At 38.5% G+C, this 17,112-nt stretch overlaps 1 protein-coding gene across 7 annotated transcripts in view; it reads right to left on the bottom strand.

The window, feature by feature from the left end:
• Positions 1 to 17,112, bottom strand: part of Oxnad1 (oxidoreductase NAD binding domain containing 1) — a 63,869-nt gene that overhangs the window by 45,314 nt on the left and 1,443 nt on the right. For all 7 annotated transcript variants that reach the window (XR_006853511.2, XR_006853510.2, XM_046453002.2 and 4 more), the window contains exons 2-5: positions 12,805 to 12,955; positions 11,221 to 11,347; positions 10,924 to 10,987; positions 64 to 170 (exon numbers count right to left, since the gene is read on the bottom strand). Coding sequence is in view for 5 of the 7 variants with exons in the window: in XM_046453002.2 (XP_046308958.1) it covers positions 64 to 170; positions 10,924 to 10,987; positions 11,221 to 11,339 (290 nt within the window). In the remaining 2 variants the exon portion in view is untranslated. The remainder of the gene's footprint in view (positions 1 to 63; positions 171 to 10,923; positions 10,988 to 11,220; positions 11,348 to 12,804; positions 12,956 to 17,112) is intronic.

The raw sequence follows: 17,112 nt of genomic DNA, 5'->3' as shown, positions 1-17,112 counted from the left end.
ATCCCTTCAATCTGATGACACCTTCTTAAATATACACCCTTGAAAAAAAGAAAAGCCACTTACCACTGGCCAGCTTTAAAGGAAAAGTCTTTATCCGCAACAAGCAAGCGGAGGCTCTTCACTGAAGGCGACTCACTGGCAGCTCCACACACCTTAGCCGCTGCCACCACCTATGGCCAGAGATAAGCTGTGGCTTAGATTAGCGTGTACACAGCCTAATAGGCAACCAGGGGCTTTCTGAGAACTAAGATTTTTTGAAGTCTACAAAGATACTGCTTTCGAAAATCATTCAACCAGGTAAAGTATACTTTGCTTTGGGTTTGTCTGCCATCAAGTGAATAAATCTTAAACAACTTCTTTTTGAAAGACATACTATAATATTAATCTTATTCTACCTACTAAAAAAATCATCTTTTAGTGTGGTTGTTTAACCAGCATTTGTCTAATGAGTATATGTCACATGCCATGCACGAAGAGCACTGGGGATCAGAACCCATAAGCAACCCTGCCTAACCTCTAAATGCTCCATTACAACTGCACAAAATGAGGCCCACTGTTGCTCTGCAATGTGTAGAGTCCATGATGAACTAATTTCAGAAATTAAAGGCAAGCACTAAACACTCTCCCCTTTTCTAAGCAATTTTATAGAGTAACTGTGTTAAATCTTAATAGAAAAACTGGGTTTATACTCATGTTTTTTTGTTTAGTTCTTCTAATTTATATATTATATTTTACAAAATATACACATTTCAAGACCTTAAAAACAACAAGTGCAACAGAAAGAGCCCTTGCCTGCAATTATCTCTAGTTTCTGGTTTCTAGAAATTAGTTAAAACTGACCAGCTCAAGAACTATGCAACCCTCAACTTCAAAATATCTCTATTTGCTCATTCTTCATTCCATTTTGTGTTTCTTTTTTTCTCTTCCTCCTCTAAACATGCAATATCTTCAAAAGATAAAGAAAGACAATAAGACTCTTTCTTCAACCTCCTACTTGGGTTCAACTCCACTTGTGGCAGCAAATCAAAGCAGCAGCAGTTGACCAAATGCAATCCCCTCCTTGGAAGGCAACCTTCACAGTTCCATCAAAGGGTGCGCTGGAAAACCACCAAGGTCAATGAACCTCCCACCCTAATTCTAGTTCATTTTGGCCCTTTTCTACAATAGGTCTACCAGGTCTAATCAAACCATCAGTGGGAGATCATTTTAAAAAATCCACTCGACAATTCTCATGTTGGATGGTCATCTCTCTCGCCACCTCTAAATATCTCCTAAAATATCTTCTTTCTTTCTCCTGAAAAATTCCTTGCCTCTCTTTTTCTGTATCATTGATGATCCTTTCTTCCTTGTCACTTGGAGATCAAGTCATGGTGATTTGATTTTCCATGACTGCCCCTCTACTAGCACTCACCTCTACTAGCACAACCTAGACCCACCTACCCCTCCGAAATACTGCTCTATCAGCAAACATCAGTCCTTTCCATCACATTCAATTTCCCTCTCTCTAGTACCTTCTTGTTTCATCAGACATGATATCAAATGCCACTGGCTTGTCCTAAGCATTCAGCAACAAAAGCAGCAGCAGAATATGACTCTTAACAGAAGGAACTCTGTAGTTACACTGCTTGGTATTTAATCCTGGTGCCACCACTTAGCAGCTGTGTGACTCTGAGCAGCTTATAGTAACACCTATGCCTCACAGTGTTACTGTGAGGACTAAATGAGATAATACATGCAAAAGCCCTAATAAGACTTAATGCAGGTGGGCAGTGTTAAGTATTCTAATAATGTGTGAATATTTGCTTATATTATATATTATGCTTTATTAATATATGTGCCACTGCACATTCCCAAGGGGACCACTCACTTGGTTGACAACTGTGCACTGTGGTGAGCTTGTACCACACTTACATCCTATCAATTATTTTGCAAGTGCAAACTTATACGCCATACTGTCTTTAAGATATTTTAGAAATCTTATCTTCCATTCCTTCCTCTACTGAGATGATTGGTTCTTCTTCACCCTACAGAAACTCCCCTTTTCCTTGATGTTTCTTAACCACAGGTAATCAGGCTTCTGTTTTCTTGTAACTTCCTCCCAGGTTAGTCAAGGTCTTCCTGCAAAAGCACAATGTTCAGTCTCAGTTCCAACCCTCCCTGATCTCTCTGAATCTAGTACTTTCCATCCTGAAACATGTTCCTTGCCTGGGCTAGATGACAGTGAACTCTTTAGGTCACTCCTGCCTCTCTGACCTGGTCCCCCTCCATTTTTATTTCTATTCCACACTTCAGTGGGAGCCTTCCCTGAAGGGCCTCACTCCTCTCCCTCTCCCACCTCCAGGCTGAGGCCCTCAGCAATCCCCAGGTCCTTCCAAACCCCTGCTGACTTCTCATCACCACTTTTCTGCCAATTCTAGGATCACATCTATACCATCCAGGGTAACAATAGTCAATACCTGAGGAACCTTTACCTTGGATATATACCAGATGCTGTTAAATGTTTTATGCACATTCAGTTGATATGAATAATCATACTGTATCTCAAGAGACAATGTTGCTATCCTTCACCTTACAATGAGAAAACTGAAAGGTTCAATACTTGTTCAAGATCACTTAGCTAGGAACTGCAGAGTCAAGATTCAAACCCAGGTTAGTTGGCCCTTAATCAACTGGCAGCACTATCCCAACAGTATACTCAAGAACAGAATTAAATTCACCATGTTCTTTGCTCAGTTCCAGACACCAGAATCTTGTGCTTAGAATGGGGATGCAGAGATGGAGAAGATTTCCTCGGCACTCACAGAGCCCTGAAAAACCATATCCTTTCCACACCAGGATTTCAATTCTGGATCCCTCTTGGACTTGACATGGTCAAATCTATTTTCAAATGATATACAAACTTTGACTCTAGCATTCTGTCCCTAGCACAAATAAGCTCCATGAATTCATTTCTTCTTTTATTTCCCCTGCCCACCCCTTCTGTGATAGCTGATAACTTCTTTCTTTTCACTTTAATTGCTATCTTGGCTTCCTTCTTGTGTTTCTCAAAGCATCCAATTGGTGAATATGGATAAAATTCCAAATCAAGCTATTCCCCAGCTCAAAATTCACAAAGGGGCCAGGGTGTAGCTCAGTGGTACAGCACTTGTCCAGCACAGCAAAAACAAAAACCCAAAAACCTTCAACGGCTCTACCACACAACTAAACAAAAAACTGAAACTAAAAGGCCTAGGAACTCGTAACAGTTTAAGTTCCTTGAGCTCCTCCTTCAACGGCACCTGACATCTGTCCACCTCCAAAACTCTTCCTGAGTTACTCACAGCATGCACCACACTGAGTTCCGTCAAGTCCTATCCACCCCTGCATGTCCTGCACAAATACTCTCCCCTTCCCTGAGGTCTTCCTTTTACACTCCACCTTCTCAATCCTCTCCCTACCAATACAATGTATTGCCTATCTTATTGTATTTAGCACATACTAAATTATAAATACTGATGAACATGTCTTTTCATCACAGATCACCAGCCTCCTGAATTAGGTACCGAATAGAATACATCTCTAAATCACCTCCTTAGATCAAACCCAGGGCCCAACATGTAGTAAGGCTCAGGAAATATCTGCAGAATGAAAGAAAATTTAAAAGTCCCTTAAAATTTGTTTCCAAAACAAAGGTTGGTAGAAATTCTGGAGCATTTTGTTGCTTAAAAAGGGCTAGCTGGGCTAGGGATGTAGCTCAGTGGTACAGCACATGTGTTAGGCCCTGGGTTCAATCCCTAGCATGACAAGAAAAATAAAAAGGGTGGTGGGAAGGGGGTCAACACTACAGAGAATCCAGATTCATGTTCAAAAATGTGGAAGAGGGCAAGGTCTGTATCAGAAGAACTGATATCTTCCTGTTTGCTACACATTCTAAGTATCTAATTTCAAAGACAAGTAATGAGAATTATCACAAGTCTCTGTTCCTTCCCTTTTATGTTTATGAAAAAGAAATGTTATTTCAAAGATATTATTTTCTTTCAGTTTAATAATTTGTAAAAACAGAGCCAAGAGCTATATTATTTCATTTCTAATAGCTTAACTGGCATCTGTTGGATTCACAAAATGAGATATGCATAAGCTTTAAACACATCCACAAGAGCCACCTGGTGGCAAGGAAGACTATGTTATCCTGAATGTTAGCTGTGACATGTAAGAATGCTCCACAATAAAATGACAGACTATGTGAAATGAAATCATTAATCATTTCTCAACATCCAAAATTTAATGAAGGTAAAAAAGCTACACTGATTAAGGGATAGTTTCATTTAGATAGTGTCTAAGACCAAAACTCTTCCCAGATGCATTACATCCTTTGGTATTAATATGAACAGTGATGTAGATATTGCTATTCATCTTAATAATCTGAAAAAAACTGTCATGATTGAAATACAAAATGCCTTGCACAATTCATGATCTTAAGACATGTCTCCCTCTCACAACTGTATTTTGTTTAATACAAATATATATATATATATATATATATATATTATACACACAAAAGTATTTCTAAAACTGAGGATTAAAAACATTAATGAAATCTTTTCAAAGGCCACATATTCATTCTGAAGTTAGTTCATACAATTAGGATCTGTAATTGTGGCTCTTGTTATACACCACCCTTTTGCTTCTATTGAATAAGTAAAATATAACGGAGAAACTGTTTTAACATTGGTATTTGCTCTTATACTTAATGGATCGAAGGATTTCACAACTAAAACCTCAACTAGCCATGTCCTAAGTTAAAACACATGGCAGGAAATGAAGTTTTCCATAAAATAACATTTAGACTCTTCTACTGTTCAATAAAATAACAACACATTTGCCAGCTTTCACTGTTACACATTTTTAATGCTCTGACCGAGTCAGCATCTAAAAGGAAATTCCATCACATTTATTTTTAAAAAGTTGGTTTTATGGAGGATATTTTGATGTTACTGCTCATGCAAAAGTCTCTGTGCAGGAAACAGGTCTTTGGAAACCTGATTGCCTTCCCCTGTTCACTCCTGTTTAGCTGTTTTCTAGCTTAAATATTTAGAAACTTAAAACAAAGTTGGAGTTCAGAAAAATTTCAGAATTGAGGGAAACTAATTATTGAGAACAGACATTATTTAAATGGTGTCAGAATACCAATCTGATTTGTAGGACCCTGATTAAAAGGCAATTTTACTCAAGTGATTTACTCACAAAGACCACAAAATTCTCCATCATGTTGTAGTTCTTAAGTGGCTTATGTTAGTCAACATTGTGCTCTAGCGTGAAGGGTAAATGGCCTTACTTCTCCAGAGGCTAACCTATCCACCTGGCCTCGCCTCATCTCTGCCTTCCTGAACCTTCACTCCAGCAACCAGCCATTCTTCTGCATCGCCCTCCTGGCTCTCCCCCAGACTACAAGTAAGCTCTAGCATCTCCCATCTCAGACATCAACAGCAGCAGGAAACACGTAGAGATGAAAGCAACTATGTGCCAGGCACTTCACATATTCAATTTTCACAACAACTCTGGAAGTAAGCTCTTATTATCCCCACTTTACAGAGGCACAAACTGAGGTCCTAGAGCCAGTGAGTGGCAAAGATCTGAATCCAAGAACTTGTTTTGCTGCTTCTCAAAACCTAACAAAGAAAAACAAGTCTTTCACCCAGCTATCATCCCATTTCTCTGCTCCCATTCATCAAAACCCTTCAAGAGTTATATATGTTTCTGCCTCCACCTTCTTACCTCCCATTCTCTCTCCAATGCAAACCAGCCATGCTCTCACTCTCAACAGCATACTAAGGCCAGTCATTCTGACCACTCACTCCCCATTCTGGCAAATCAAGTGATGACCCCCCAGCAGAACTTAGCAGAGCTGAGCACTCCCTCCTTAAAACACTGTCCTGGCTTCAACAACACTGCTGATTTCCCTCCTGCCTGGCTTCCCCCTCCTCCATCAACTTTGCTGGTCCTTGCTATTTTCTGTGGCCTCTAATTACTGATATAGCCAATACTAAGTCCCAGGCCCTCTTCCTTTCTATATGGCTTAGACTGTTTCCAGCAGTGAACTCCAAATTCATATATACAACTGCCTATTTGAGTTTCCATTTCAAAATTAACTTTCAATACACAACCATTTTTTCCTCCCAAATGTTCTCCCTTGTTATGAAAACTTTTAAACATATATAGAAGCAGTAAAAATGGTATAATGCACCTCCATGTACTAATGGCCCAGAATCAATAGTTATGAACTGATTAAAAAAAAACTCAGTTAATCTTATGTCATTTGTAACTCTACCTGCTTCTCCCCACCCCACGTTATACCCAAACTGAGCTCCTTCCCTTCTCCAAACATGCTGTTCTCCATTATGTGAATATTTGCCACCATCGTCAAATTATCTCCCCAGATTATTCAAATCCCAAAACCTAGAAATCACCTTGGTTTCTCCTTCTCTAACGGCCACCCACCCACTGTGTGAATCCCACTGGTTGTACCTCTCCTGCTCTCCAACCTACCACCACCACCACCACCAGCATCTCTCCTGAGATTATGTCAATAGCTTCCATCCTGGCGTCAAAGCCCAACAAAAACCCAACACTCGACCAAGCTAATAAATTACTCTTTTACAATGAAATAAAATTCTTTCTCGCTTAACACCTTCCACTGTGCTCAGAATAAAATCCCAAGTCCCTATCCAAGCCCACAGTGATTTGTAGGTAGGTCCTGTCTACCTCTTATCCTCTCATATACCTACTCTGCTCTGAACTTGCCTAGCTTATTCCTGCCTCAAAACTGTGGCATCTGCCAGGAATGCTATGCACATGGCTGGCTCTTTTCCTTCTTCAAGTCTCAGCTCAAATGTTAAGCACAGATTTAAAATGGTAACTCTGCTCTGGGCCACTATTGCCTCCCATAATCCTGTTTTATTTCCTTCATAGTGTATATCATGTGACATTCTTTGGGGTATTCACACCACAACAAAGCTCCTCTAACAGCAAGGACCTTGGCTGCCTCATGCATTATTATAACCCTAGTACCCTGAACAGTGCTGGGCATATGTCAGGCACTCAATACATGTTGGCTGAATTTAAAATAAAAATTCATTTTATTTGATTAGGCCCCTTAGGGAAAAGAGTTTTACCTCTTAAATTTGCTTCATTTACTGAACAAAAATGTGTCAGTGAAAAGCACTGCCACAACATTTTAGAGACTACCCAGTTTGGGACATAAGCAGCAGTAGTTCAGGCAAATTTTGCTTTCCATAGCTTCTATTTGTAAAGAACGATAGACTATATAAGCACTATCAGTTCATCTCAAGATGAATATTACCACCATTCCTGCTTCAGAAAGTGACTCATCAGGCAGTACAGGTAATCAGCTACAGTGGGATTAATGCTTGCTTATTCTACCCAATGAAACAAGTATTGAGTGTCTATAGCATGTCAGCACTGTGTAAGATAATGTGGTTACAGAGCTACTAAGCTATGCCTTTCCCCAAGGAGCCTCTATTTCCTTTGTGGGCTCCAACTCAGTGACCTGTACACTACTAAGAGCCACAGGCCAGCTGCCAGAGGGCGAGACTGTCTATCCTTCCCTGGGAGTTCACAAGAGCTTATGGCCCAGCCTGCCTACAGCTCCTACAACTACTTTAGATGCTAGGTGCCCAAGGTCCCTCTCTACCACCCTCTGCTTTGTCACTGAGGACACTGTGGTGAGGCTAGGAGTACCAAGCACTGCTTGTCCCAGCTAGTTAATCTTCAAAAGGTTCTTTGACCATCAAGCTCTGATAATCAAAGCAAATTAGGTATAAAACTACTGAAAAAAAGTATTAAAGACATGTGCCCCTTCTTCACAGAGGACCATAGAATCTCCTCAAAATACGTGAGTGATGATGAGCAGAAAATTGTAAAGGTTAAGGTCAGGACATAATCCATTCTCCTACTAGGCAACCCCTCCCACTCAAACCCCCACTTGAGCAAAACCACAAGTCAAGCACTGGAAGACCAGCACTGGGAACCATAGGATCCTCAAAAGCCTCCACCCCAGGAACCTGGCCCTTTGGCTTTACTGACTATTCACCGTACCTCAGTAACTCTCCCTTTTCTTACGCCCAGTAACATGCTGCTCAACAAAACTCTGCCCCACTTTTTTGTTGTAAGAGCTGATTTGATTAAGATCTGAGTTCAAGAGCCGGGTTCTCCACTTCCTTGAAGAAGTTCTTTAAACTCAGGCCAACAATACAATTTAAGATGGGACAGTTCTGAGAGTAAAAGGCAGTACTACTAATAATTACTCTAGGAATAAAAGGCATAAACCAATACTATATCAGACAAATTAGAAAACAGGATAATCCTATCTAAATAGCTGAGTCTTAATTCCCTCACCTGTGAAACAGGAGTAAAGACCCCTACACCTGTCAAGGTGGTTGTGACAAGCCAAGTATCAACCTACTATATAATTAAATGCTTTGAAAATCAAAAGGCAACAATACACTAAGGCTTTGTAGAATATGAAAAGGGCTTCTAAAAGCAAACTGACGGTTGCAATAAAATTGGTTTTTCCAAAATCAATTAGGTGCATAAAGTCATTTCTTCAGACCAAAGCACCACTAAAATATGAGCACAGGGATCTGTATCATTTTCAATGCCTGGCCCCTAGCTCAGTATCTGGCATATTTCCAAACAAATGCATAAGAAGTTTAAAAATTGTTTTCATTGCTAAACTCTCCCAAATTGATAATAGCATACACCTTACTCAGTGGCCAATACTCTGCAGTCGCCAAATACAGTGACTCCTCTAGTAAAATGTTAGCCTTGCCTGAACAATTCTTACAATATTTACAATATTTCTACTCTTATAATTATCTTCTTTACATTTCTAATGTTACCCAGACTGCTTATTCTTTGGTTTGTAAGGGGAAAAAGAAAATGTGAACTTCAATACAATCAAATGTCCTTCAATTCAGAGTCCAGCTTTCTATATCAGCATGACTTCAGACTGGTTACATTTAGAGTCCAAAGTAAGAAGCACTAATATCATAAATTGTAATTCCCCAGATTTTCCATAGGGAACACAATGTCCAATGCTGAAAGAATATTTCTTAGCAAATGACTGCTCCAATCTTTAGTCACTCCCAGAGTGAAAACAGGATCCTCTGGCCTAGAAATTCTATGCTGGAGCTTTCCTTTGGCCCTGGGAGAAACTGTAAGACATCTCCTGAGCAAGGTTTCCTCTTCTGTAAAATGTGGATGGCTTCCTATCCTTAGGCTACCTCATGAGCTTGAGGTGAAGAGCATATGGACCTGTGGGAGTTTTGTGCAGTACAACTGCATTAAAGGCAAGCTCTGTTACAACCCAAGGTCTGTTCATATCAAGAAGTCCAAAACCATGCCCTGCTCTCTGGCTAGGAATGTCTTGAGGAGGTGGACCTAGCTTTTCCTCAATTCCTCTCATCTCCTCCCAATTCTCAGTCTATTTAGAAGAATGGAAATTAGAAACAAAAGAGAAGAGGAACTGCCATTGGACAAATCCTTTCTCTAAAGTAATTACTTGATTAGAATTTTAATCCTATAATTTTCTGATATCTGAGCACCAAAATTTTCAACTTTTCAATCAAACTATTAGAATTTACATGAATTTTCTTTGTCCTAAACTTCCAAAATCACCCCTACCCCAAAGTCCCAATAATTTTGTCCTATAAAATTCTAAAATGACTACTCTAATTCAGTGACTGGCAACCATTACATATAGGACAACTTTGTTTGGGAAATCATGTTTTATTAGAACTGTCACACCAAATTGTGTACATATCACGGATGTTTTCACATTATAAAGATAGTTTGGTAGTTGTTGTACTTGCGATTTTATGTTATCCAATATAGTATAGTCAAACTTTGTCAACTTGTTCTTAATTCACATGAGAATTAGTGCTAGTAGTTGTAAATGAAACAATACAGACCATAAAGCCTAAAATATTTGCCATCTGATCCTTAAAAAGTTTGGCAACACTTCTCTAATTTATCTACCTCAAAACTGACAGGTAAGAGCACAGTCCAAGCCTCTCAACCAGTTTTCAAAAAAAAAACAAAACACCATGAAGCTGAATGAACAAACATTACCCTCAGTCCATCCCAAAGCAATTTTCTGAAAGCAGAATTAAATTTAAATTAATTTAAAGTAGGGCCTAAACGTTACAGAATCTCCTTCTATTAACACTAAAACTACTAAGCCAATACAATTTATGATCACATTCGTAGAAGTGTAAAAAAAGCTTTTTATTTTTAATAGTTTAAACAGACTCCTAATACTAAGCTAAACGTATCTGAATATGTGAAAAACACTCAAAAGCGCAAAATCAAATATCCCATTTACGTTTTTAAATGAAAATAGTTACTCACTGAGGTAAAGGGTGAGGATCCTTTAGTTCTCAGCCCTTGACACCCCTTCAGGTGGCAGATTAACTCTCTATAGTCTGAATATGGTGGAAAAACTGTACACCTTCCTTTCTCAGATGTTAGTGCTTTCTCCCTTGATGAAATAGGAAGTGTGGTTCTAAAGTATGGATGAACAAGGATTTGGAGACACGGTGTCCAAAAAAAAAAAAAAGAAAAAAGAAATGATAAGGTATTCATAAAATATAGACTCTCTAAGTAGTTCTATCTCTAAAGTAACTCTAAACATCAAACCTGTGAGGATATTTCCCTTAATGCTGCCATACTCCAGCCTTCAAAAATTAACCCATTCATTTCAAGCTTAAAGGAAAAATTGAAGACTTTTGTCATCTTTTCAAATTATTTATCACATATCCTTAGAAATTTTAAGAAAAATAACAAACTTGCCTTCCCCATAAGCCTGTCATAACCATGCACAAACTGTCCAACCAGAAAAACCTGTCATGCCCAAAAGATACAGACCTCCCGGCGAACGACACTTGCAGTTCTCTCCAAGTGATCAGTTTTCCTTTTGGATTTCATTATGCTTTAATAAAAAGTAAAATTAGGTTATTAAGTATTATCCTCATAAAAATAATAAATTATTTTCCCCTGTAATATCACAGTTATCCAAAATACAACATATTATGGATCCTATAAAATGGTCAGAAGTTTAATGATCTATTAATGATAGGCATATTTAAGCCAAGATGCTGCCTCTTTCTGGAGTCTGATATGCTTCACGCAACCCTCAGCAGCTCTGAAGGCTTAATGACTCACCTCGTGAAAGTAAGGGGGCGAGAAGTGCTGGATGTCAACTTCGAAGCAGCAGCCCGAGTGCAGACTGCTCCCACATAGCCTCGCAACAACCCAGAAATCAAGAAAGCAGCACAGGCCATGGTACTTCCTGGGCAAACAAAAGAATGAAGTTTAAAATGATTTTAAGAAAAATTGGGGAAACATCAGACTATTTAAAGAAACAGTGAAAAAGAGTTTCAATCTGTTGGTACAGTTATGAGTTGTTCAGTTAGCAAAGGGCCTGACTTTACCTGACAATTTTTGCAATCATTCAGAACCGATTCAGTGTAACTGTACAGCATGTAAGTACTTCTTGATGCTAACAACACAGTCATGCATCACTTAATAATGGGGATACATTCTGAGAACTGCTTCATCAGATGATATTGTCATTATACAAACATCATATAGAACTTACACAAACCTACACAGCATAGGTTACTCAACATGGCCTCTTAATGCAATCAAGAAATGCAGTAACCATGAGATAAAAGGCTGCTGCCAGCATAACACAGCATATTGCTTTATAGTAAACTTTACAAGTAGCAATACAAGAGCTAGGGTTGTGGCTCAGCAGTACAACACTTGCCTAGCATGTATGAGGCACTGGGTTCAATTCTCAGCACTGCATATAATAAAATAAACGTCAATTGACAAGCAGCAGTACATAATTATACATGCTATACTTTTATATAAGCGACAGCACAGTAGGTTTGTTTACACTAGCATCATCACAAGCATGAGTAACATGCTGTTCTGAGATGTTACAAAGGCTTCAATGCCATAAGGCAACAGGAAATTTTCAGCATTATAATCTTACAGAATGGAAGATATGGTCATATATATAGTCCTCTGAAGACAGAATCATGCAGCATGTGGCCGATTTGGGAGATCAAAAGAGAACATGTATGCAGATACAAGCTGCAAAATTTGTTTACTCTATTAGTAGCCTTTTTGGATATTTTCTAGTTTGGGATATTCTGAAAAGTATTCTTATATGTTTTGGTTTTTAAATATTTGGGAACCTCAGTAAATTTGTCTTTCTCTTGCACTAATTTCTGGCAAGAAATATTAAAGAATTGGATGGTGCTCATCAGGTCAAATACAGTTGTCAGTCTACTCTCTGGGCTGGAGCTCACTCAGTGGTACAGCACTTGCCTTGCAATGTGTGAGGCACTGGGTTCAATCCTCAGCACCACATAAAAATAAAAATATTATGTCCATCTTCCAACTAAAAAAAATTTTTTTTAAATCTGCTCTGCTTCTGTAATAGCATAAGATTAAATCAGGTGGTGATACAAGTCAGATGTATTTAGTCAGCTGTAACCAAATCAGATTTTAAAAAGCCCAATGCTTCGTAACTAGTCTTTAGATAAAAACTCTTCTTGCCATTGTATGATGCAGCTTGATTACAAATAAACATGCCATGGGCTACTTTTTTCTAGTAAATGGAAAAAAAGCATAAGGCCTTTTTCACCTCATGCAATATTACTAAATGTAGTTTCTCTCCTTTAAATGTGCTAAACCAAAAATGATTTTTCATCACCAAAAGAAGGTGAAACTTACTTTAGAAGTCCATGAGATTTTAGGAGTCATTCAGGATATGGCTGGTTCACTGACTGACACAGTCTGCCACTGGTATTACACTGACATCTCTGGATGTACACTGGCTGGACCATGGAAAGTTTTTCCTTATACTGACATTCTCACCAAGTTCCTGTGATAACAGGGACAAGGACAACACGTAAAAACAATGATTTAGGAAACTGAGAAAAAGACCTAGTAAGTATCAGTTGTGAAAGGAAAGGCTCATTGTAATCAGAGGCATGACCTCACAGCAAGGCCATTCTCAATTCTTCCCCCTCATGGTTCCACTTCTTTTTTTTTTTTATCTTATTGCTTCTCTTGTTCATCCTCCTGCTTAGATACCCACCTCCTTAACTTAGGATACCCACCCCATAAAATACCTTTCTATACTGTTTTCATCCTGCCATCTGTTGGCCACCTGCCCTGTCTGGCCACTGGTGGTTCCTTATGGTTCTGCTCAGTTTGAGATCCTACCATACTGAAAAAAGTACAACCACAGTCACAGGCTAAAATGACAGATGTCACTTGAGATCAGGTTCCCCAATTAAATTTAACTGCTATACAGTTAAATATAAAATATTGTTCTGCTGTTTTAGACAGCTACTGCTAAAATAAATTGTCTTTACGATAGAATACATCTTAGTGACTATGCTGTTTGAATAGACTACTTCTCAACTGGAAGCAAATTTTAATTTTTAAAAGCTATTCTCTTAAAATTCTAAAACTCTGTAATAATCATCATGACCAAGAATGCCACCTACTGGTAAATAAAGTGCATTTTTTAAAAATATTCAAAGTGCCTTTCTAAGTTTTTAATGCCAGTCCTTAGAATAAGGTATTTAAAAAAATTACCCACTTTTACCTGTCCAAGGATTTTACTCACATATCCAAAGGGTTTAATCAAAGGAGATCAACATATATTAAGTAATTTCCAAAACTATATAATGAATATTCCATAGATGTGTATATCCTCACAAACTATACCAAAAATTTGTAACTATTTCTAAAACAGAAAAATTATCATAAATGATAAAACTGATATCCATAACGAAGTACTAAAACAAATTACTGGAAGGAACAGGTTAAATTTAAGATTTGAGACAATTACAGTGATTTCAGTTCAACAAATACACTCAGTTCATTCAACAATTCCAGGGATGCCAGGCACTATTTGTCATGTCATCTCCTTGGAGATGGAGTAGGTAAGTGGGGGAATATCAGGGTAGGCCTCTCTGAAGTGATCACACTTGAGCTGAAACCAGAACAATTAAGAGGCAACTAAGCAGATGTTAAGGGCAGAGCATTCTGCCACAGGGATAAGCAAGAACAAAGGCAAAAACAAGGGAAAAGTCTAGCATGTTAAAGGAACCAAGGTCAGTGACACCAGAGAGCAGTATGGTTAACATTTTAGGCTAAAATTTAATAATCCACATGAGAATGAAAGAAAGTTGAGCAAGTAATTGAGACCCAAATCACAGTAGGCCATGGCAAATGGACTTTACCCCAAGTCACTAGGAAGCAACTGAAAAGTTTGAATAAATCAGGAGGACATGATCCATTTTTAAATGATTACCCAGGTTGCTGTGTGAAGAATGGATTATCCAAGGGCAAAAGTGGAAAGCAGAAAATATAGTTAGGAGGTTCCAGTCTAAAAGTACGGTAGGAACTAGGTGTAGGTGTGGTGGCGCAGTCCTGTAATCCCAGGCACTCAGGAGGCTAAGGCAGGAGGATCACAAGTTCAAAATTTGTAACTATTTCTAAAACAGAAAAATTATAATTTTTTTTTTTTTTTTTTAAAAACTGATATACCTACCCCATGTCCAAGGAGATGACATGACAAATAGTGCCTGGCATCCCTGGAATTGTTGAATGAACTGAGTGTATTTGTTGAACTGAAATCACTGTAATTTGTCTCAAATCTTAAATTTAATCTGTTCCTTCCAGATTAAATTAAATAGTTGCCCAGCATGGGCAAGTTAGTGAGACCTTGTTTCAAAATCAAAAATTAAAAGGGCTGAAGATGTAGCTTAGTCGTAGGGTGCCCTTGGGTTCAATCTCCAATGCTGGGCAGGGGAAGGGGGCATTATGAAAGGATAAGAGCTATAGAGATGGCAGAAATAGATTCACATGAAATTATTTTGAAATTAGAGCCCTACAACTTGCTGATAAATTGGATGAGATATGACAGCAGCAAATGCAACAAGAATGCCTCAAAGACCATGAATCCCCTGAAATGAAGTAAATTTGAAGACCAATCTGGCACTTGTCAATTCAGAAACCTAGATGTCACAGAGGAAGCAATGGGACTCCAGGGGTTGGTAAGGAAAACTCAGTGGTATACAAGTGGTATGAGGAGTGTGCCTGACTTTGAATCAGTGGAACTAGGCTCAAATTTGACTCCTTCTTGCCCTTTTCCAATTTTGGGCAAAGCATCTTTTACCATTTTAACAACACCCACATTGCTTCACTGGATTGATGAAATGAATAAATAAAATAACACCTGTGAAGTACTCGGTAAGCAAGAGTGTTAATACAAAATCCTTAAAAACTTAAAAACCCCCTTCTCTTTGCCAAATGACCTACAGAAGTAGTGATTTGATAGTGCCAATAAACAACTCCCCCTGGCCTGATACATAACAGCAGTCATCAAATACAGTTTGTTACACAGTTATGACCCAGTTCTAAATCTGATATTATACTAAGAATTTTGGTCACTGTTACTTTCCATATAAACAATGTTAACATTTATGGTAAAAGATAAACTTGTGATCTCAAATGACCATAGCAACAAGCAAATCTGCTTCTGTCACTCAGGGTTCAAAAATGTGTATTTACAAAATGTGTCTATTCCTTTTTAGGAATAAATGTAAAAATCAATAGCCACTGCAATGTTTTCTTTAACTACACTGGGTAAATAAACAAAACAAAAAAATGAACATACATCATGTGCTTCACTATGGTTTCTCTTTGTTCACAGTCAAGCTCAAACTGGTCAGAACCACAAGAGGAACCACCTGTGGCCAAAGGGGATGAACAACAGGTGGTAAGATAAAAGCAGTAATGGAAGGCCTAGAATAATCCCCTCCATTTCCAACACTAGGTCTCAGAGGAATCAGCATAACCAAATCAAGGTTTGTTTCAACTAGCCTGCTTGAAACACCATCACATCATAAATGGCATTGCAGTTAATTAAGAGCCTAAATTCTAGGATCAGAAAGATGTGAGTTGTCACCATGGCTCACTGCAACTCACTAATTTGCCTTAACCATCAGGTTTCCCAATGTTAATGATACCTACACCTCAATGGGTTGTTTTAACAACATAATGCCTACAAAAGTTTTGTACAGTGCCTGGCACATGTCAACGACCAATAAGTGGTGTGTTGCTTTTTTCCATTTTAGATAATTCTTAAAGTTATAAAATTACAAAGAGAAACTACCTGACATCCCCTGTAACTTTTAGGATTTTAACCTAAGATTTTAAGATGCTCCAGAAAACTGGTATGTTTTGGGTGGGTTGTTTTCCCTTTTTTCTGGGGGGGGGGGGTAGTGGGGATTAAACCCAAGGGTGCTTAACTACTGAGCCACATCAGCCCCTTTTTTATATTTTATTTAGACACAGGATCTCTCAGTAAGTTGCTCAGAGCCTTGCTAAGTTGCCAAGGCTGGCTTTGAACTCTCGATCCTCCTGCCTCAGCTTCCCAAGCAGCTGGGATTACAGGCATATGCCACCATGCCTGGCAGCAAACTGTTTTGAATAAGTCCAAACTGCTTTCCAAAAGGCCTACAAGGACTGTAATTCTAGCTCAGTGAAACAGCATGTGCTTAACTTGCACATGGCCCTAGGTTCAATTTCTAGCACCAAAGGAAAAAAAAATTATATATATATATATAATTATAAATGAACCTTCCAATTTATGCTTCCTATAAACCAAAACATGACTTGCATTCATTTCGGTATATTCAAAAGTGGCTCATATAAGAATTAAAGAAAGTTCTGTAATCAATGGAACACTTCCGCCTATCTCCAAAAGACTATCTGGGAAGTATTTGTGTCTAAGTGATCCCAAGAGCAACCACACAGCTGTGTGGGCTTTAATGGGATTTCTCCAGACACACCTGAATCTCCAGTTAACCCTCAACAAGTTTTAAATGTTACCTAATTGCTGGGTAGATCTCCAATTTAGCAAAAATTGTTTGTGGAACCTCTGAAATGACTGTCTACCAACTCCATTAGTGTCCTTCTGGAATTTTCTCCCAAAGACTTCTCTGCCTTCATGTTTCCAAG

The sequence above is a fragment of the Marmota monax genome, unplaced genomic scaffold (assembly GCF_021218885.2).
Source record: "Marmota monax isolate L192 unplaced genomic scaffold, Marmota_monax_Labrador192_F-V1.1 WCK01_AAM20220418_F8-fsc00042, whole genome shotgun sequence".
In the NCBI taxonomy this organism is placed as follows: Eukaryota; Metazoa; Chordata; class Mammalia; order Rodentia; family Sciuridae; genus Marmota; species Marmota monax.
The sequence above is the reverse complement of the archived record's forward strand: the minus strand, read 5'-3'. Positions and strand labels throughout refer to the sequence as shown.